General features: G+C 41.0%; 1 protein-coding gene across 12 annotated transcripts in view; it reads right to left on the bottom strand.

Moving 5' to 3' along the window:
- Positions 1–23020, bottom strand: part of ATP8B4 (ATPase phospholipid transporting 8B4 (putative)) — a 222568-nt gene that overhangs the window by 117772 nt on the left and 81776 nt on the right. For 9 of the 12 annotated variants that reach the window (XM_024568257.4, XM_024568254.4, XM_053927684.2 and 6 more), the window contains one exon: positions 21302–21363. In XM_024568257.4, the coding sequence (XP_024424025.2) occupies positions 21302–21363 (62 nt within the window). Of the gene's footprint in view, positions 1–18463; positions 18720–21301; positions 21364–23020 lie in introns of those variants that run through there. The other 3 variants (XM_071221974.1, XM_045201132.3, XM_045201133.3) reach the window with 2 other exon arrangements.

A 23020-nucleotide genomic window follows, 5' to 3' on the forward strand; every position in this document is an offset into this window, starting at 1 on the left:
CTATATGGGGAGGGTGGGATCACTGTTTCTGAATACTCCTTATGCAAAGAACATATTTCAATGAAAAAAAATTACAAGCAACCATCTTAGCTTGAATAGATCAACCCTTCCCTTCATCTAAGTTGCCTACTTTATTTTGAGAAATCAGAGAATATGCTCCTACCCAGCTCAGTGGTGGATAACAACCTCTTCTTTCTAAAAACACCCCAAAAGAAGACAGCTCCCAAATAGAGGAGAGCCCAACTTGAATATCTTGGTACCAGAGTAGAAGTCTTATATTGTGATTTCCCATTGCCTCTAGTGATATTTTAAGTCAACTTTTCAATACAGAACCAGGTTAAGAGAGAATAAAATGTCAGAACCAAAAGGCAGAAAAAAACAATATTAGTTTCTTAACATGACAAGTAATAATACATGCCATATCAACATAGACAAAGCGAAAGCATCTCTTAGTGGTGTGATCTGGTTTGCTCTGGTCAGAGAACCTAGTTTTCTGGAAATATCATTCCTAATTTTGGAGCCCAACATATAGGATAACACTGGAATATCATGAGTTTATTTATTTACTACATTTGCAGACATATTAAATCTGAAACACTTTTTAAGAAAAATTTAAAATATTTCTTCAAAATAGGTAATAATGTTTATCACTTTGAGTTTCTTGGAAGTAGGACAGCATGTAAGCAGAATTCTTAATTATATCATCACCTACCAGCATGTGTGGTACTGCCACTCTTCATTAATGAGTTCAAGACCACCACCCACACAAAATGAACACTCCGAGCCCGGCACTCTGCTGAGTGTCAGAGCCTCAAGTGGAGTTAGATCCAGACTGTGGTTATCAAGAACCTAGAGACTAGTGGGAAAATATAAATCTGGTTATTAAATAACCCCAATTAAATCATCTTGGCTTCCTGATACCTGGAGCATGTGGATATTCTTCCAGTCAGCACTGAAGAATACCTGTACTTTAGGAGAATGACCTCAGTGTTAGATTGCTTGCCATAGAGCTGTCATCAAAAGCCCAGCAAGAAAACTGATAGGCCAGAGAAACTGTCTAATAAACGATGCATTAACTTTCATTCCTCATGGTATTCCCAGCCTTGTCCCCTTATACAATGAGCTCATCAGAAAACTATATGTCTGGACTATATTACTCTGGTCCCTCTAGACTTGGCTTCTCAGAATCATGCCTTAACATCGTAACAAAGAGATTTTAATCAGGACTTACTTGTGGTCATGAGTAAAATATCTCTGCTTTCTGAGGTACTATCTCTGCTTTCTGAGGCTTCAATCATTATGTCATTCATATTTCTCCCAAGACCAATATAAATCTTACTGCTCACAATTACTAGTGTCTAGGAAGAAGTGTCTTTCTTTGAGCCATTGGTTTCATACCCTAGAAACTTTAATTATGAGGAGAAACAAAGTCCAAGGTGTTATTTCAAATTCATGGATGACAAATTCTAACAGATTATTTAAACAAGAACTAGGAAATTTTATAGTAAAGACACTGACCTTTGAAGATGACATTGAAGGGACAATCTTGATACAAGCAAAAACAAAATACTGTTCAGAATAGACCAGAAGTTGGAATCAATTTTTTAAAGATACTGACATTCTTAAAGAGAAGAATTCTGACCTCTTGCTTATAACAACAATGATGCAATGTAGTAAAAAGAGGTCATTACATTAGAATAAAAGTTCACCCAATTGGGTGCAAGTTCACCCAATCAGCCATGTGACAGAGGCAAGAAGTTGACCATCATTGGAAATACACACAATGACCTACATTAATGGGTGCCTGCCAATCCCTCAGAATACCTCTTTAGTCATAAGACTAAGTAATTGAGCCCTGGCTGGTGTGGCTCAGTGGATTGAGTGCAGACCTATAAACCAAAAGGTTTCCAGTTCAGGTCCTAGTCAGGGCACATGCTTGGGTTGCAGGCCAGGTCCCCAGCTGGGGGCATGTGAGAGGCAATGAATTGACGCTTCCCTCCCTCTTTTTCTCCCTCTCTTCCCCTCTCTCTAAAAATTCATTAATTAAATATTTTTTTAAAAAGACTAATGTCTTGAAAATGGGATAAACCCACCGACATTTAAATGCCTATCTATCGTAGCATCTATGAGCTTCATATAAGATAAATTTATTAAAGAACTTTGTAAACTATAAAATAATGTATACTTTTAAGTATTTTCACTACTTTTATTATTTTAAAGCACCTCATTATAAGGATAGTACATTCTGATTTATATTTTAAGTCTTCAAATTATTTATTTTCATTTCATTTATTGTCTATCTTCTCAACCGGAGAGTAAGCTCCTTATGAGCATAGACTCATCTGTCCTGCTTATTTCTGTATCCCAGATATAGAGAGATCTGATCAGATCAGGGAGAAGTAGGGAGGAGCTGTAGGAGTTTGCAGGTAATGGTAAGCCATCTAGGATGGGGTTGGCTGAGAAGTTAAATGTCTCCAGAGCATGGAAATAAAAAGAGGGGAGGCTCTCTGGCTCCTGGGATGGTTCTGTCTGGCTCTCAGGCTCTTCTTCCTCAAGCGTGCTTAAATGATCATGCTCCAGCTGCCTGGGTTTCCCAGCAGATGGTATTTTGGATGGGAAGGAACTCTGGGTGCAGCCTAGGATTGGGCGTGGCAGGGCGTGGCAGGTTTATTCTTTGGGTGTTCTAGAAGGAATAGGCTCTGAGGCAGAAGCCTGCCATTCTTCCAAAATTGTGTGGCTTTTGTATATTATGTTGTTTTCATTTGTAAACTAACCCTAGAGAAATAAGATAACTAAAAACTAATAGGGGGAATGCTAGGAGAACTCAAGTATTAGAGTTTAGCCTTAATTGATAGGGTTAAGTGATTAAAACTGTGACTTGATAGCCTTAAGGGACTGCTCCTTTCCTTTATCACCAAACAAAGACACCTTTCCTTTATCACCAAACCTTTGTCTCTGGAATTCTGCCTAGAGGGTGGTGGAAAGCAGCAGGACCCCAATCATTGTTCAGTAACATCCCTAGTATGTAACAGAGCCTGGCATATATTAAGGACTAAATACTTATTTGTTGAATGAATATTTGAATGGACTTATTATTTACATGGTAACTCATACTATATGCTTAACATATTTAGCTCTGGGGCTAAAGTGAATAATTCAACATAACTACACCTGCTGGGAAGACCCTGAGAAAGTATAGCAGAGATAACTGCAAAGCACGGAAAGAAGGTAAGGATAAGAGGAATCATTGCAGGACAAAGTATAACAGTTTAGAGAATAGAAGCATTATTCATTTTCCTCAAAGTATGTGCTGCTGATTTATATTTCGTATGAATATAATGCCCATCCACAAAGATGCTAACTTCCTTCATGTCTTTAATTTTCTGGTTTCTTTATTATGATCTATGTCCTTAACGTTGCTGGTTCAAAGAGTGAGTAAATTCTGCTACACTCAACAAACATTGGGTACCTACTACAAGCCAGGCAGTGAGCCAAGCACTGGGGATAAACACAGTGTGGTTCCTGGTCTGAAGAGGCCCATAGTCAATGGGGAGACCTAAAAAGGACTATTAAAATGCCATGCTTAACTCCAGCCTGGTAACATGCACATGCTGTGGGGGCATAAAGAGGGTAGGGATTGTTCTACCTGCCTGAAATACATATGGGAGGGATTTCCAGAGGTGGATAACACAGAACCTGACCCCTGGTGAATGAAAGAGGGAGAAGGGAAAGAGCACATCACAGGTTTAAGCAAAGCAAGTAGACCCATGTGATTGTAGACAATGTTAGAAGTGCTAGCTGCAAGTTTGATAGGAGTAGATGCTAGGATGGTAAGGAACGGTTAGGGGAGATACTAAGGAGTTTTTAGCAGGAATACGTTTTGAAATAAGTTATCTTATAAAAGAAAACTGTTAGAAACATTGATCACTTAGCACAACTCAGTCCCACTTAGAAAACTCTGCTCGGCATGCACACTACGCTGGCAAAGACCCTAGAGCAATACCTCTGTGCAGAATGCAAGGGTGTCATTGTTTTCCACTGGAGGAATTTATTAGAAGAGAAAATTTAAAATAAGTTCTCAAACAGAACACAAAAAAATACTATAGAACAACAGTAGACAATGAATATAAATAAACAAGGCACTGAAAAGAGAAATAATACAATTAATAATTACTTGAAAAACTAATCACCTTCACTAGAAACCATGAATTTTTAAACAACAGGACACCTGTTTATACATAGCCAGTTGGGCTAGGTAACATTCAAAGCTGCAACGGTGTGGAAAAAAAACACTTATTTGTTCAAATGGGAAAATAAATGAACACAAACTTCCTAGAAAATAACATATATTAAGACTCTGTTAGCCCTGGCTGGTGTGGCTCCATGGATTGAGCGCCAGCCTGAGAACCAAAGGGTGACTGGTTTGATTCCCAGTCAGGGCACATGCCTGGGTTGCAGGCTGGGTCGCCCGTGGGGGGCGCATAAGAGGTAACTGCACATTAATGTTTCTCTCCCTCTCTGTCTCCCAACCTCCCCTCTGTCTAAAAATAAATAAACAAAATCTTTTTTAAAAACAGAGTCTTAAAAAAAAAGAATCTTTTTGAAAGAACAAAGTCTCAATTCCCTAGAAATATAGCCTAAGGAAATAGTTATATATGCATATGAAATTGACATACAAAGATGTTGCTGTGAGAGGCGTTCATTAAAAACAAAATTAGAAAGAAGTTAATTATCCAACAATAGGGGAGTGAGGGAGTATAGCAATCTATTATTCAGCTCTTAGAAATGTTTTCAAGAAATTTTTAATGTCATATATGAGTTATCATAACAAAATCAAAAACTGGAAAACAAAATTATATCTATTGCATGGGTTTCTTTGCATATATGCAAAATACAAACAAACAAATACAAGGGATAATGCTTTCCTTAAAAAAATAGAAATTTAAAAAGTAGAAATTTTTACTTTTCTGGGTTTCAATCTTTTTATTTGATTAATTTTAGCTAAAGTCTCGACTCTTCCAGAAAACTTGTCTGACCCCTAAACTTGAGGACTTTTGTGGCAGTCCATGAATACTCTGATCATCATAGAAATTACATTGAAACTACCCGCGTGTTTCTCTCTCTCCCCCACAGAATGTGAATCCATGACACCAGCAATGGTGTGTTAATCAGCTTTGGTACACGGACGATAATATTTGGAGAGCTAAGACAGACCTAGACTTTCCTCTTTAGTTCAGAGCAGCCATGTATCTGGTTTTAAGAGTAGAACTGGGGTGCTTAGCAGGAGCTGTAACACTCCCCCGTGCCCCTACGTAGGGCATAAACTACAGCTCCCAAGCTAATCCGCTGTTCTAGACCCTGCAGGCCTAGGTAGCCTCAGCTTCTGGTGAAGGTCCTTGCACTTCTGCTGCGCACGCCTCCTAGACCACTAATCCATGCGTCCCTGGAACAGCTGAAAGCTTCGGGTTGAAGACTGCGGTGTCAAATGGGGGTTCCACTTCTTATGTTGTAGAGACCAGAGGGGTGGTAAAGGCCTTCTAATGCGTTCCTTTTCTTTCTCTCTGGCCTTTCTCAAATCCTAAAGACTCTAGGATTTTCTGCTCCCCAGACATATCTAGATGATGCCTTTTGTCTGGAATAGATTCTGGTTTTCTCTGTTAGGAAAATGAAGCCTTTCTGCCAAAAACTTGCCCTTTTACTTGCTTTCTGGGAAACACTCTATATTGTGTGCTCCACCCAGCTCCGGGATGAAATTTTTTTTGCTTCAGAGCAATGACAGGCTGGCCTCACACTCCCCTAAGACCTCCGTTTTCTAGCTATCAGGGGGTTTCAGGCCCTAAGGTTTTATTTATAATCTGCAAAAATATATCTAAGTATGTGTATAAGCAAGCTGTTCTTTTTAAAATTTCTTTCCTAATCACAAGAGCCACTGCTAGGAATTATATTTTCAACTTGGTTCATTGGGAGATTTCATGCCAGAGATGGTGGCCAATAATTAGGTACCATTTGAGCAGTTCGACATTATCAATACCAGATTTGAAACTGAACATCAACAAATGCGCCTGCCAATTCTAAGCACTTATGCTGTGGTCCTTTGCTTATTTATTTGCATAAGCTGTGCTATGATCTCTACTTCTTTAGACATCTAAGTATTCTAAAATGTTCTCTACTTTAAAAGACCCATATTGAATATTGTTTTCCTATCATTTTTTGTATCTCAACTCCAGTTTTTATTTTCTTTTCCCTAAAAGAGGAATCCAATACAAAAAAGGACAAAATTTGGAATACGAGAGGAGAACAAGAGGAATCTGAAGATATTTGCCAATACAGAATAAAAGTGACAGTGTCTCCATGACTTGGCACCCACAAGAATTAAAGCCAAAAGCAACAACAACAACAAAAAGTCGTACGGAACTACTTTCTATAATGAAAGCTCAGGTAAGAAAGGAATGCACAACAAAGAAAACGAGACATTCTCTGAACAACATCTCTCGATGTGGGCCGTGATGTTGCAGAACATGAATAGGTACTGGGTGGGGAGCAAATAAAGGAAGCCATGTCCCTTTTCCTGGTTATTCTTTTTCTTGCTCTTACTGGAAAATTGCACTGTTATTTTTAAAATGCTAACCTATTTCTGTCACCCAAGTTTCAGAAGAAAGTATAAGTGAAAGAGGGCAAATTTTCTTTAAAATCATGTATCTAACAGATTCACTCATGGTTCATAGCTGTGACCCGAAAACCTATTTCTAATAAAGCAAGTGTTGGCAGAGCTGAGTCCTCAAGGGGGTTAAATCCCGCTCATCCAGCCCCAGCTGATGGAGACAGTAAGCAGATTGTACGATGGAGGTCAGTAATTTTCAACAGATACCTAATAACTGAGTCTAGAAAGTGTGGGGGAGAGAAACTCAGCCCTCTCCTTTTGGCAGAAAGCTTTACTTTTTTACATTTGAAAACTATTTACAATTCATATGGTTTCCAGACCCGCTCTCCAGAAGCAAGGGCACAGTTCCCTGCCTGGGTCTCTCAGCTCTCCGCATGTGATTTCTCAGGCAACCAGCCACATGAGCATTTGATTTGAAAATTAAGCCTTAAATTTAGCAGTGTGAAGGGGGAAAATACGTCTAAACAGAAATGCTGGGTAAGGAGCAAGGTGACCAGATGAGGCAAGCTGGGTTAACAGGATTTGTTAAGCCAGGCAATTCAAATAGTCCAGTTGGAGGCAAACGTCTGATGTGGAAACAAGGAAGCCCATCTCTGCATCTCTGTCCAAGAGTCTAGGGCTGTCCAGGTTCCCACATGTTTATTTCCTGACATGCTGCAACCAGGGGGTAGCTGCAAAAGAAACAGCATGCATTGTTTCAAACACTACCTTGAGCTCTGATAAGTTCGAAATGAAGCCCAGCTGGACTTAATCCTCTCCCTTTCTTTAAATGTCAGCCAGGGTCCCATGCACATTCAGGTGCAGCAACATCAGGGAGACTCCCAGTAACACAGAGTACTTGGGTTAAAGATGGGTCTCGTGTGCAAATGCCCCACAGCAAACACCAATCTCAAGTGGCAATGACAGCAGACAATGATGTTCACAGAACATGTGCTATGTGGACACCTCCTCCTGCCCCACATTAATTGTAGGGAAGAAAGAAGGGGAATGGGATGTACATAAAAGATATTCTGATCTTCCCTCAAAATGATTTACTGAATTCATTTAAATGCATCTGGCTCATCCATCATATAATTATTGAGCATCATCTGCATGCAGGACACTGTTCATTTAGGTGATGGGAATTCAGAGACTGTTTCAGCCTCTAGTAACTCCCAAGAGGGTAAGGACAGACAAGTACAGCAATAGACAACTACCCCCTGCCTACATCTACCCTGCCCCCCTCCATTGGTTGTTTGGCCCCAAGCAGCAGCCATGAGCTTTTCCAAAGGTAAATCCTTCCATGTATTTCCTCTGTTCTTAGGAAAAAGACCAAAACTCTTATCATGTCTTTAAGGTCTGGCAGGTTCTGGCCTCTGGCTGCTTTTCCAGTCTTATGTCCCACTGCTCTTCTCTCAGCCTTACTCTGTGCTTCTGCCACTCAGTCCCTCATAGACCCCATCCTCCTCCCATCCACAGAGCCTTCGCACATGCTGTTACCTTTCCCTGGAACTCTCCTTTCCAGCCCATCACCCACACTTGCCTAATCAACAATCAATCTCTCTCTCTTTCTCCCCCTCTCTCATAATCTTGTCCTTAGCAGCACTCTTGCCTCAGCTTGTAATGAAACGCTACTCAGCATGACTATTTGCCTGTTTGGGTTTGCTGTATTCCCAGCACCTAACAAACATCAGCATATAAAGACAAATAAATGAAAGGGAAGGAGACCTTTAAGACACTGTGTGCTGTGATGGAAGTGAGCACAGGATCTGTGGGAAGATCAGGTCAGGGCATTACCTCTGGCAGTCTCACGCTTTGAAATTATCTCCTGACACTTTTTGCTACAATTTTGTCCATCTGAAATACAGCATCTTCATTTTGGAAGACCCCAGGTTAAGGTTGCTCTCTTCTTTCCCTAATCCATTCTGTGATTTAATTGTTTATGTCCAATTTTCCTCTTCCACCTTCATCTATTATTATTTTATTATCATTACTATCATATCCACCCTTACACTTCTAACCTCCCATTATCTGTTCAATATTTTTATCCTACAGAGTCTCTGACTTCCCTTCTCAGGTGCCTCATCAGGACAACAACGCTATAGGAAGTCAGAGTCTCACTATTTAAGGACTGGGAGGGACCTTGAAATGTCTAGCCCAGTGGTTCTCAAATTTCAATGTGCATAAAAATTCCACTAAATGCTGATCAAAATAGAGTTGTAGGCCTCAAACCCAGAGATTTTGAAGCTGGAGGTCTGGGAAAAGGCTAAGAATCTGTGCCCCAGTAGGTTGGACCCAGGCAGTCCTCAGCTGTCATTTGGAGAAGCACCAAATAGTCCAGTGATATCCATGGAGGCGCCTCAAGGGCCAACACAGAGGATGAGGGGGCAGCCAAGAACACATGCTCTGGAACCCCCCACCCACTTTCATCCTGAGCAGCGCTCGTATCTGTTCTGTTTGTTAGGATTCCATACGAGATTTCATTTGAAAGGGCTCTGCTGATTGGAAAAAGAGGAGTTTGCAAACGACTAGCATCCAACCCCCTTGTTTTACAGCTGAGAAAACTGAGGTCCATGGTTCTCAATCACACAGCCAATTAGTAACAGAGCCAGCACCAGACCTCCGTCTTCTGACACCGGGCTGGTGGGCTTTCCCCAACAGCCTCCTGCCTCGTGGTATAGAAGGACAATACAGGTTTCAACAGTCCTATATGAGTAGTCTATACATGAAGATAGCAGTCATAGCTGGACCACATTTTATCAGAGCACATAGCTGGAGTGATGAATTTATGCTAGTTTTTCTATCTGTATTTTTCAGCCAGCATGTTCTTAGCCTCCCTCTGCAATAAACCTATGAGGAGTTAGTCATCTTTTATAGCCTGAATCCTTCCCTAATCCTCCTCTTATCTCCCTTCTCTCTCACCCCATCATTCAACTAGCTTTTCAATGGCTGATACTTGCTGGGAGCCAACTCCTTCTCTGAGACAATGATAGCCCTGCTACTACCCTCCCAATTTGTGGTGGGGACCTCCCAAGCGAGCACTTCCACAGCATCTCAGGTTTCCTTTCATCACGGCACTTACTGCTATGTAATAGTCTGTTTATTTGTCCACCTCTTCCCCTAAACTCCAGGCTTCTTGAGGGAAGGCTGGGGTCTTCCAGTATCCCTGATGAATCCCTGTCTCCCTAGTATCTAGCATAGTGCCAGTGCAGAGGAGTGTCACACAACCACAGGTGAGTGACAGACGGACACGTGGTCAGCATGGACCCTGCCACTACTCTCAGCGCCCCCGTGAGACTTCGACTTCATGTCCCTGATGCAGTCTTAATATGTGTGACTGACGCACAGAGCAAATTAGATGATCCGATAAAATTCATCCCTAGTTGCCAGCATAATCCCTTCAATCTCACTGATGTTCCTCTGTTCTCTCCCAAGAAGCCTTCTCTAATTGAATTCAATTTCTCAATACTTCACTTTTCTTCTCTCTGTTCAAACTTCTTCATGCTGGGCTTACCACAGGACATTAGTCAAATTTAAAATCCAGTAAGCACTTATTTTGAATAAAGGCTCACTTCTTTTCTAAAGCTTACAGAAAGCAAACTTTATTGCATATATAGTCTCCATTTTTAAATGCTATCGTCTGTCTTCACATCTTCAAAATCTCTCCTCGCTCCATCATTAGAGTCCGTTTTCCTCCTTCCGCAATGTTGTGAGCATCACCACCCCAATCACACTTTCCCTTTCCCCCTTACTTCTAGCGCCGGGCCACACTGCCACAGGCAGAGTTCCCTTCTCGCGTGTTGTTGACAAGACTCTTACAGCCCCCAAATTTCCAAAGTGCATTTGAGTCTTTTGATCTAATTTAAAGATCATTACTGTTAGTTCCTATGCTCTCTGCGCCTCTTTGTTTTTCTTCTTCTATTATTGCACATCTAAGTTTCGCCAGAAATCAACAAGCAGAGATAATTTTTAAAATTCCTGGCATGGAATAAGGAAATGGATCTTAGTGTTTGGGAACACCACTCAAGTTTAAAGGTGGTTTCAAGTGTCCCTGAGTTACAGTTTCAAAGCACCATTTGCAGCCAGGTTCCCAAGGCCTGCTAAAGTTCTCTGCCACCTGGCATTGTTTCGTCTGCAGAGCCTGGATTCTGACAACAATTTTCAAAAGATGCACATTCCTAATGAGAAGAGTCACTTTGCTCACCCACCTTACACATAATTAAAAACAATAAGATGCTAAGAGTATTGTGGCAATTCTAGAGATAAGCCTATGGCATACCATATATGTATGATTGCATTATATTTGGGGCAGAAATTATGTTTTATTTAACTTTGCATGCCCAGCCTATAGCATCTTGCCTGATATATAGCAGGCATTTAATAAATGTTTAGTGAGTAAAAAAATAAACAAGCAGAACCTCTCAACTAAAAGCTGAAAGCAAGTGAGCATTCATTCCCTAGGTCTGCTACACCAGATGACCACAAACTAGGTGGTTTAAAACAGCAAAACTTTATTCTCTCACAGTTCTGGAGGCTAGAAGTTCAAAATCAAGGGTCATCAGGGTGGCACTCACTTTGTGGGCTCTGGGGAAAGATCTGTTCCCTGCCTCACTTCCAACCTCTGGTAGCCCCAGGCGTTGCTTGACTTGGGACTGTTTAACTCCAGTCTCTGTCTCCATCTTTACATTACCTTCTTTGTACATCTTCTTTCCTCCTCCCATAAAGACACTTGTGATTGGATTACTTGGAAGACCTCATCTCAAGATCCTTAACTTAATTACATATGCAAAGACTTTTTTCCAAAGAACACACTGGAGTTCCAATGGGCGTATCTTTGGGGGGAGGGAGGCACCATTCAAACCATGACAGTAAGATATAGTAAAATGTCAATTATTTTTAAATGACTATTCTTTGGTAGATTTGAAAGGATAAGAAAAGAGGAGAAAGCAAAAATGGAGGAGGAGAGGGAGCAATAAAATGCCTTCACAAGTTCATTGGAGTTTTCTCTTTGCTGGGTATTAGAATCAACAGTAATTTCTATATTTCCTTCATACTCTTTTTTCATTGGTCTTAATTTTCCACCTACATCATACCTATTGGTATAGATAATATACCAATCTAAAATGCATGGAAGAAATTAACCCACTGGTATTATCCCAGGATATTTAAAGCTAAATGTCCCTGTAGTAGAAATGTGTAAGCACTTAATCAACAGTAAGCAGTTCATGAGCAAATCCTGTCAAAACACTTGTTTGATTCAGTATAGACAACATGTGGGCTGTGATTGACACCAACTTTGCTCCCTGCAATATTATAATCCCTTTTATCTTGCATATTTTAAGATCTTAGGAGAGCTTTACATTATGAAACCCTAAGGCCTTTGTAGTTTGAGTATGGGTTTGTTCTTTCAAAAGAAATTCTAGATCTCTTCCCTGTGATGACAGCGAACCTATTTTTTTAAAGAAGAGAATCGAGTTTTAAATGTTACATAGAACATGGTGTAGTTTAAGCTTTCTTTGTCATGCATAGGTGGGTCCTGGCTACAGAAAAATCTGCTATTTTGGTGAGCCGCTGTGATGGGTTTGATTTCAGAGCCAAGGAAGAACCAAACCACTCTGAGCAATAAAAGGGAGATACATGTATATATGAGGGGCCCTAAATATTGAAAGAAATGGATTAGAGCCAATGACACTGAGCACTGAATGGAGGGAGAGATTACAAATGCTGGCAGCAGAAAGAGAACTTGGAGGAAGGAAAACGTTAACAGGGGATTCCACATATTTTGCTCTGAAGTACGTAAAATAAAACTCCTCAGGTATAACCCCACAAAATCTTCATTCAACTCTACCTTGTTCTCTAATGCTTTGCAGGGGAGGGAGGCAGTGAGAGAGCTTTAAGAGGAGCAAAAGGGAGCAACTAACATCTGGATTATATAAATTTTAAAAAGAAATTAGAAGATGCCACTGAAAAGCTCATGTGCAGAGTTTTGAAAATGTTATAATTTCCTGTTATTTCAAGATGTACCTCATTTGAGGAAATAGTCACCATTTAGAAATTTAACACTTTAAAAAGTTATATTTATGCACCATAGTAATTGATTACAATGGAAAATCACTTATAAGAGCCTTAACAATGTCACGGCTCACACACAGAAACCAGCCGTTGGCAAGTGGACACTTCCATCTGCAGAGCTGACACGCAGAAACTGCCCAAGAAATGATCAATCCAAGACCAAAGAAACTGAAATTAATTTGTTGAGGGTGACACTACTTTTCAAACATGTTTTCTGTGATTTAGTAGCATAAGCTAGAAATTAAATTAATTTTTAAACAACTTCCTCTGAAAAAACCACTGAGACTACTCCCATCAGCTTCCTTTTGAACTCACTGTCATTTAAGCCTATAATGGTATGTTTTATTAACATTGTTTAAAAGAAAAAGAATGATGTTTTTTTCCCTCAATTTTCCTTTCAAATACGCAGTCTCTTTAAATAGACCTCAAATCGCTCCCCTGTAGACCCAGTGGTACCATCATTAACATACAAATTATCTGGGTGGGCTGGAGATTTAAAAAAACTCAGGAAGTTGGTGCTCTGCCTTGTGTTTAACCACAGAGGCCTCCACTCAAACTGCAAGCCAACGAAGCCCTGGTGAAGACAAGGTAACTCAACTCGGTGTTCATCAGTTCTCCCACGTGATCAATAGAACCCCAGGACCACACGTGTTCACACTCCCCCACAGCTTACAAGAAGCACACGGACACCCTAAGTAGTGTCAGCTTCAGATGCGTGAAGTTCAGTGATCTTTGGTATTTTTGTTGCAGGTGCCCGAGGAGGAAAAGAGCATATTTAGTAATAAGAATCCACTCTCACCCAAGACTGACATTCTGGATCAAATCCAGAAGAGGGCAATGCCATACATGAATTTCCCCCTCTCCTGGGTAAGTTATTTCCAAGAATTCAGCAGCAAATGATAGACTTCTTGACATCAGTCTACATACCTCAAACCTGGCAGGACAAAGAAGAGGGCAAGTTCCATCATAGCTGCCTGAAGGGTCTGCAAGTCACACTGCCCAGTCACTGCCCAAATGTATTCTAGGAACTCTGCAGACCAGAACTGATGTATGTATTTTACGTATGAGCACTATGTAGCTAGTAATTATAATATAAAACTTATATTCACACTGTTTCAAATTATTGATGTTTGGGAATTTAGTCACTAACGTATTTTTTTTAAGTGGAACATTTGGGGTTTTTTTTTTTTACATGATTAAGAAAAAGATAGACCTGGAAGTCTAACAGCCACCCACTCAGGAACACCCGTGTTTGATGAGACTGAAACCTCCTGGCTTCAATCACTGTATCCAGCCTGGTCCTGCTCGCACTGACACCCTGGGGCCCTGATAAAGGTTGTTGTGGGTGGACTGAGTAACAATGCTTCCCACTCTGTTTCCTTCATATAGGAAATATGGGTGCAATGCAATCTTCCTAGGTAAGCTTTATAAATATGTCACAAAAACCCAGTCTTAGGAAAAAGGGTACTCTATCAATTCAGAGAGGTCAAGAAACTATATTTTAAGTTAAAAACAGATGAAATATCAAACAATAAGAAAGTACTTATCTGAATTGTGAGACATGCATTTAACGGAATGTTATGCAGCCTGTAAAAATTATGTGTACAAAGACAATATAAAGACACTAGAAACCGGTGATGATATGATGTGAAGTGAAACAAAAAAATAAATATATATACACACAATTATAAGAAATCTTGGCATAGAAAAAAAGAAAGGACATAGAACAAAATAGCAATGCTTTTGGAGAGTGAAAGTGTGAATGTTATTTTTTTCCCTCTACTTTTTCTTATTTTCCAAATTTCTCTTAATGGACATATGCTACTTTTATAATGGAAAAATAACTATATGCTAAGAAAAATGAAACAAAATTTTCTATCTTAATATACAGTGGGAGTTATCTTTCAAACTGGAAAAGCTGATTAAGCAAAGAGAAAATTTGTTTCTATTGAAATAGTGTATTTGTTCACATAATTATGCAGGAATAATATCTAGGAATATCAAGCTTGAATAGTGCAGATAATACTCTGCAGCAATGAAAGAAAGCCCTTATCTCTCCCTATAAATACACACAGTTTCCAAATGAAAATGATCGAATAAGATTGATGGGAGCATTCTATGAAAGAGCCTGGAATATTTGAGCCAAATTCACCAATGCTCAGGAAGGTATAAAGTGGAATATCTTGCACAAAAAGCTGATGGTCAAGAGCAATCTGAAGTCTAGAGGTGTCCAGGAAATATCCTGACTGAGAGCAGGGTAACTGCACAGAAGCATCTGAGCTCAGACTATTCTCATGCAGAAGTATAAGTTCAGAAAATGTCAGGGGTGTAAAAATATTATGCAAAAGTGGTGCTGATTCTATTTGTGAATAGTTATACAACCCATAATGCTGGCAGCTTGCAAGATTCGAACAGGGAATCCAGAGCTGAGAATCAGGAGGCCAGAGTCATAGCAGAGTTCATTTTCTTCTCTGCTTGCTTCTCTCACTTGTAACTAAAGCTGTTGTATAAAGCAGTGCTATAGGAGACCGTTCTGCGTGGCACGAGCCTAGCTCCCACTCGAGCCCAGCTCCCACTCGGAGAGGCCAGTAGAAAGTGAGGTCTGGCACACAGGACCCACGCCCACAGATAGGTTCACCCGTGGGGAATCAGGCCTGCATCGTACCTAGGCCTCTATGGGACTTGCTTTTTGCTAAAACTCCCTCACCCTGAATTGAGGCAGCAAACGTTTACTGCATATCTTTAAAGTAACTTCCTAAAATCTATGCTAAACCTTCCAAGGACCAGTGTAACCAGTTCAACCACTTTTCCCTTTACATTTGCAAATATCCTTCCTTTTTGATGTAATTAGCAACATCCTCTCCTTTGTTTTCTGTAAAAGGTAACCACCTAAAGCAAACCTGTGCATAGTAAATGAGGACCATCCTCCTTATAATGGACCCAGAAAAGCAATAAAAGCCTGTCAAGGAAAAGGTCGGGGCACTCTTCTCTTGAGAGAGTGGCCCAGGTCCTCTGAGGTGCTCTCCCCTTGAGAGAGTGGCCCTGCGGTCCCTTTTCCTCCACAGGACTCGGTAGTCCATTTGAATTTGTCTCGTCTCAGCCACAAGGCCTCGCACACTGAGGGCCGGTGTCCATATCACAGTGCCATCCAGTGAAAATAGAATGCCAGTCACAAGTGCGAGCCACATAGGTAATTTTAAAATCTCTAGTAGCCACATTCAAAAAGAGTTTTTAAAAAGATAACTTTAATTTTAATATATTTTATGTAAGCCACTGTATACAAAATATTACAATTTTGAAATTGAATCAATATATAACAAATTATTGATGACTTATCTTACATCCTGCTTTGGGTACTAAGTCGTCAAAATCTGGTATGTGTACCTTATATTTACAACACATCTTACTTGAGACCAGCCACATTTCAAGTGCTCAGCAGTTCCACGTGGCTAGTGGCTACCTCCTTGGGTAGCAAAGGACCTCCACACACCTTTTCTATTCTAAAACCCATATGACTAGAAATGTTGATGAGCTAGAACAACAAATATTGGAAGTGGCATAAATATGTTGAAGTCAACAAGTGACTCAGCTCTGAGAACAATACATGTGATGGAGAACAAAAAGACAAAAATGGGAAAAATTAAAATTTGAATTTCTGAAGGAAAGGAAAACATAGTAAAGTAGTTATTGATTGGCCAAATGTTTCACTAAAAACCTGAGCTTGAACACAGAAATAAATGTAAATAAGCATTAGAGAGTTATTCCTTTAGAAGGATAGCTCTAATATGAAAAACTGTGCTTACCATTTTAAAAATGAATGGCATTTCTTTTCTTGCATGTCTTTTAATATTAGTGAGGTGTAGGCGTAAAGATACAGATAGGGGCAAAGAGATGGCTGTCATTACAGGTTCTTAACTCTGCGTGTTAGATTCATCTGGGAAACTTTTAAAAAGCACCAGGGCCTTGCCTCCAAAACCCTCCTGTAATCGCTCTGGGTTGTGGCTGGGCTGGGCACCGATACCATGCGCTGCCCAGGTGGAGGAGCACCGGATTAGATGACCTCTGCCCTCTGAGAGCCCCTCACCTGCCCCGGTGCTCCCACTGCGGCCAAGGACGTTGGCATGACTTGGGGAACCTCCTCTTATCAAACACTGAAGCACCTACCGGCACGCACAGGTTCCGGCAGCAGGCGTATGTCGTCTTGCCTGGGCCAAGAGTGTGCACTTCCTGTTCAGCAGTCTCCTCAACTTTGACTCTATGGAATCGTGCCCCTCCTGCTTGGTGTTAAAACTAAAGCCTCCCAGAGATTTTGTCCAAAGCCTAGCACAACACCTATTTCTTAAGCCCTTTCACCTACGGTAACAGATTGCAGAAGCAGAAGATTAGTTCTGATTTAAAAGGAATGTGAGTAACAAAACAAAACAAAACAAAAAAGCAATTGAAAAGAAAGATGATAAAGGGTTTTCCTCCTCGAAGTATTTTGTGGCTGAGGTCTACAGTGTGCACCGTCACCATCACAGCTTGCACAGTGCTAGGAGCGTAGGTGAGCAATGCCCCCCGCACTGAAAGTACAGTTACGTATGTTTATTCACATACACAGGGTCCGGCACCAATAACGCCCCCTTTTTATTACCAAATCATAAGCATGTAATTCTGTAACATAACAATATCACACTCAAGCACACCATCTGATATTTTAGGTGAAATGTTCAAATTAAAACTATAAATTATTATATCCATATTATTACCCTACCAACCACACTCAAGCATGCGTTACTTCTGCCAACCCTGTACATTACATATAAGCTACATACGTAATTACATAATACAGTTATTATGTAATTATGTTTATACTTCTATAATTGTATACAAAGCCCTTCAAATATAAAATAAATAGTGAAGATATGAGCAGACCACGATTTCACACCTACACATCGCTTCATGACTGGGTAGAAGTCTAATTTACACCTGTACTTGCCGTGGAACCCGGGACAAGTCACTCCCTTGCTGGGTCTTAATCTCTGTGTCTAAAATTAGGCAGCATTGCCCACACCTTGGGGTTTCATGAGAGTTATGTGTGGAAGCACTGCAGCCCACACACAGCATTTGCTCAGTAAACATGTATTGGGAAAACAGCTACCCACCTTCTTTGCTTCTGAGCACAGAGAGAGGGAGACATGAAGCCCAAAAGAAAAATTAATTGCCCAAAGTCACACAGTGGCCACTTACAGAGACCCGGGTTTCCTGAATGGTGCTTTCATTGCGCCCCCCGTCCCCTCAGCAGTCTCCTCCTCCCTGTGCCTCCTCTCCCTCCAGGGGAGGCCATGAGGGCTCCTGCCCTGGCGTGAATCCCACGTCCAACACATCCTGCCAGGAGCACTCAGGGAAGCCTCCCATACCTGGTGGTGCCCACCCCAGTGGGACACCCACACAGCAGTCCCTGGACCCCCCTGATCCCCTCCACGCTTTTTATTTTACCCCAGGATTGTGACCCACAGGTGCCAACGGCAGACCCACAAGCACTGTCCTGATTGCCGTAAGGTGAGGATGCATTAACTACTATCCGACATCCAGTTCCCTAGAGGCAGAACCGGAGCCGAGGACTCCCACACAGGTTCACAAGAAAGTACTTAGGGGAGAAACTGGTAAGGGAAATGAGAAGCAACACAAGGGAGGGGGAAAAGCCACGCAGGAGTGTGATTGCAGGCAAAGTCCCATCCTCAGCCTGGTCTCCAGAGGTGCAAATCATACCTCAGAGCTTGTTCAGTTTGAGGCTGAAGTGCTGATCTTCCCTACTCCTGCTGCAGTGAAACACTGGCTCCAGTACCCCCCCAGGGCAGTGCTTTGAAGAAAGTGGCAGGTGCAAGCCCTTAGGAGCGATGTACACAGGATGTACACAGGAGCTGGGCGTGAACACAGGAAGACAGTGATGGTCTAGTCAGAGACCAACATCATCCTCAACAACCACCAGCTCCAAGGAGGACTCAAAACTCCCTGGGCTATCTCAGATCTGAGCCCGCGTGATGTCTCCAACTTCTGAAAAACCAAAAAGTGAAAAGCCAGTCTCCATAGCCTGAGAACATCCTGCAAAGTCCACCATCCCAGCCATGGGAACTGTCTAATGATGGGGCTCAGCAAAATTTGGCACATCAAGCTCTTCTGGTAAATTCTCTCAGCGAGGATACTAATTGCTGCTCAGTTTGCAAATTTAATAGACACTGTGCTAGGCTCAAGGGACACAGATGTAATTAAGAGAGGTGCTCTTCAGGAGTTCACAGTAGTAGGTAATTTACAAATAAAAATTCTTGCCTAGCTGGTGTAGCTCAGTGCATTGAGCACTGGCCTGCAAACAAAAGGGTTGCCAGTTCGATTCCCAGTCAGGGCACATGCCAGGGTTGCAGGCCAGATCCCCAGTTGGAGGCATGCCAAAGGCAACCACATATTGATGTTTCTCTCCCTCTCTTTCTCCCTCCCTTCCCCTCTCTCTAGAAATAAATAAATAAAATATTTTTTTAAAATTGCCTGATTTTAACTGAATCCTAAGGAATATTCCATCTCAGTGACATGTGCTTCTCCCTTCTACTTTACAACATCAGCAACAATGCTTTTTAAAACCTCACACCATACTGCATTACAGAGATGCTACCTCATAAGGACTCAACAAAAAGCTGAACAAAACCACAAGGAAGTAACACTGAAGTTACTTCTAATAATAATTACAATGTTAGCTAGCACATGTGGGAGACATGTGGCCATCAGGTTCCCAAATATGTGATCACTAACATTGTAATGAATACACACAGTTCTTCTATATTGGATTGCTTTAGAAAATGATGTTAAGTGCATGGTGAAGAAAATTGATCTTCATCTCAAACCACAGTTATAGACAGACTCCGCAAGTGTGATCCTGGTGGGACATGGATGAGCCAGAAAGATGCCTGGAACCATGTGGTCCTTTTCCGTTGTTAGCAAGTTTTGAATTGTTGCCACTGTAGTGTGGTGTTTAAAAGCATGGGTTTTACACTCAGAGACTTTAAGTATGAGTTTAGTCCTGACGCTGAATAATTCTGTGGTTAAGCAAGCTCTTAAGAGGTGGTGACTTTTGTACGCTAATGTGGTGTGTGGCTTTGAGCTGTACTGTTGCATATCTCGACTTTCTCAAGTCATGCAGTTTTAACTAATTCCCTGGGAACATTTGATAATTAGTCTCATTACCTTGAAGTACCATCTCATATAAAGTGTGTTAAAGACATGTACAGTTACATAATGAATTTGGAGTAATAGTCTTAGCAGATCTTTTAATGACTCTCCAATTAGCAGCTAAAGTTTGTGGCACTGTGAGCAGTGACAGACACTGAGGCCTCCACCTGGAGGCCCTACGAGAACTTTCTTGTGAACTACTGGATGGGAGTCCTCAGCTCCGGTTCTGCCTCTGGGGAACTGGATGTCGGACAGAAGTTAATGCATCCTCACCTTAGGGCAATCAGGACAGTGCTTGTGGGTCTGCCGTTGGCACCTGTGGGTCATAATCCCGGGGTAAAATGAAAAGCCTAGAGAGGACCAGGGGGGTCCAGGGACTGCTGTGTGGGTGTCCCACTGGGGTGGGCACCACCAGGTATGGGAGGCTTCCCTGAGTGCTCCTGGCAGGATGTGTTGGACTTGGGATTCACACCAGGGCAGTAGCCCTCATTGGCCTCCCCTGGAGGGAGAGGAGGCACAGGAGGAGGAGACTGCTGAGGGGACGGGGGCACAATGAAAGCAGCGTTCAGGAAACTTTCCATTTCATGTGATTAATTTGTTTTGTGATATCCTTTAAAAACTATATTCTTCACTATCCAAAGGATTCAAAATCACGGAAAGATAATGTTGACTGCCAGACTGAAGGACTTGTTACAAACTTACTTTTCTCCCTCTCATTATTAGCAAAAAAAAAAAAAAAAAGACAAAGAGAAAGAGAGTAAAAAACAATGGAATGAAGATTTGAAATTTACTTTTTGCTAAGTTTTATGGAGGAGTTTTTTTCTGTTGTTTGTAAATACACATTTTAAAGCATCTCAGATTCAAGAACAATTCCCATAAATATTTCTTTATTGATTGATGAATGTAAGAGCAATGAAAAACCTGTGCTATGGTGGATAATTCATTCTAAAATCAGCTATAAAGTGAATACAAAATTCTTATCACTATCACTCAATACAGTAATGTATCAAAGTCTCTGTTGCAATATTCCCCAGAAATTACCAAATTAAATAATTCAAGTACTTATGAAACATCTGTTGTACATACAAGACATCACATATGTGCCGATTCCAAGTAGTGTTAGATCTAGACATGAACACTGGCCATGATGTGTCTGCGTTCCACCAAAGGAACTCCAAAGGGATTGAAGTAGAAGCTGGGTGTCTAGCATAAGCATTTGCTGGGCATTAAAAAGAACCATAAACACAAAATGGACTTACATTGCAATTTTTAATAAAGGGGAAGAGAAATATATGCATTTAACTAAAAAAGAAGCCACCCATTTTCGAGACCTGTTTTGTGGCCCCAGAAGTCTTTAAGATAACCCAACCCAAAGAACGTATTTCTTACTTGTTGCCGATAAGCACTTCAGATTGCCGATTATTCACTTGATTATCACTCTTGTGGCGAAACTGAAAATCAAAGTGTTTGTGAAAAAAGCATATTAAATCATACTTTGTCAGCACAAATAGGGACACTGAAGGCACTTTGAGCTCATCTGTTTGAACAACGGCACCGTCGGTCCAAAATGAGCACAGCTCATGGTTACCTTGGACCCAGCGCCACGTGTTCTAAGTCTGAATCATGACCCTTCTCGTTAAACCTCGCTCTGGGCATCGCCAATGGAATGAGTCTAGCCACATGCTCTTCCCAATTTCCACACATTTTCAGTTGCTTCTAAGAAGACAATCTGCCTTTTGTTCTGCCTCATAGCTCCAGAGAAAAACATACATTAATTCTGATGTCTTCATTGGGACATCATTCATTCTGCTTTATGGATTTCTTTGAAGCTGATAAAGTACTTATAACAATATGTGCTTTTATTCTCTAGAAATTCTAATTGTTAACAGTGATCTTATCAAGTACTGAGTATTTTTAAAAATCAAAATACAATACTGAACCACATTTGGTGTGGATTTGTGTGTATTTATGCCCAAGTGATCCTATTTCTTATTGTATATCCCGGTAATGTAAACATCTTTTATTGCTCAGAGAATCCAAATGTTATGAGCCCTCTACTAAAGTCATAAATTAGCAGCCATTCATATAAGACTTTCTACATGAACTATCAAGATCAGATAGTATTAGGCTAAAGTATAAGGTGTTATTTCAAACAACTAGCCTAAATGAACAAGGGCTAGTAGTATCAGGAAACATGAAACTGATTTCATAGATCATAATCATCAGGATTAGTGTTTTCTCCTTATGAAAATATTCAAATATTATATCAATATCACAATACACAGAATGCTTCAATCCATCCTTCCCTTCTCAATATCCTTCCCAACCCCATCCTAATCTTTCCTTTATGCTGTGCCCAGTACATTCAATTACACTGAGTGCCAGGTATAAGTACTTGGTATTACCAGGAAGGATAAGATATTTAGCATTTGTTAACGTGGAAAGAGTTGATAATACTGGTAGAAGAGTAAATTAAGTCAGCCCATCATTGGCATACAATCTTCTCCCCACCAATAGAACATTAGAAATGGAAGCAATTATTTTGTCTAGCTACATAAATTGACAGGGATGCTAGATAATTTCCACTTGTCTCTCCACATCTACACCCATCCTTCTCCACTCCGCCCTGCGCCAGAGGAAGCTGACCTGTGTTGTCCTTTCCCTCTGGCTTCCAGCTGGGTTTGGCCAATAGGTGGCACTGGCAGAGATCAGAGTACCAGAGGAAAGTGAAATTCCCTGGCTTCCTTCCAGCTGGGTTATCAGTGGCTGTTTCCTCTACAGGAAGCCCCAGCAGTTGCAAACAGCCCTCGGCTACAGCTTCAGGTCTGGTAGTGGCTTCCTTTCTACGCCCCTTCTTGCTGAGAGGTAGTTTTTGCCATCCATGTAAGTATCCCCTGTGCTTTCCCTCTTCCATACCCTTTGTAAATGGTTTGCTCATTATTAATCCTAGTCCAGGCTTCCCCCATTCTAGGTGACATCTTTTTTGTGCCAAGACCCTGCCTCATAAAGATATCTGGTTGTTGAACCAGCACATATTATCACAAAATAAAAGCCTATTTAAGCATTAACTGCAGTGGAGACAGAGGAGACTTGGTACTTAGTCACATC

Source organism: Desmodus rotundus, chromosome 7 (genome assembly GCF_022682495.2).
Source record: "Desmodus rotundus isolate HL8 chromosome 7, HLdesRot8A.1, whole genome shotgun sequence".
NCBI lineage: Eukaryota > Metazoa > Chordata > Mammalia > Chiroptera > Phyllostomidae > Desmodus > Desmodus rotundus.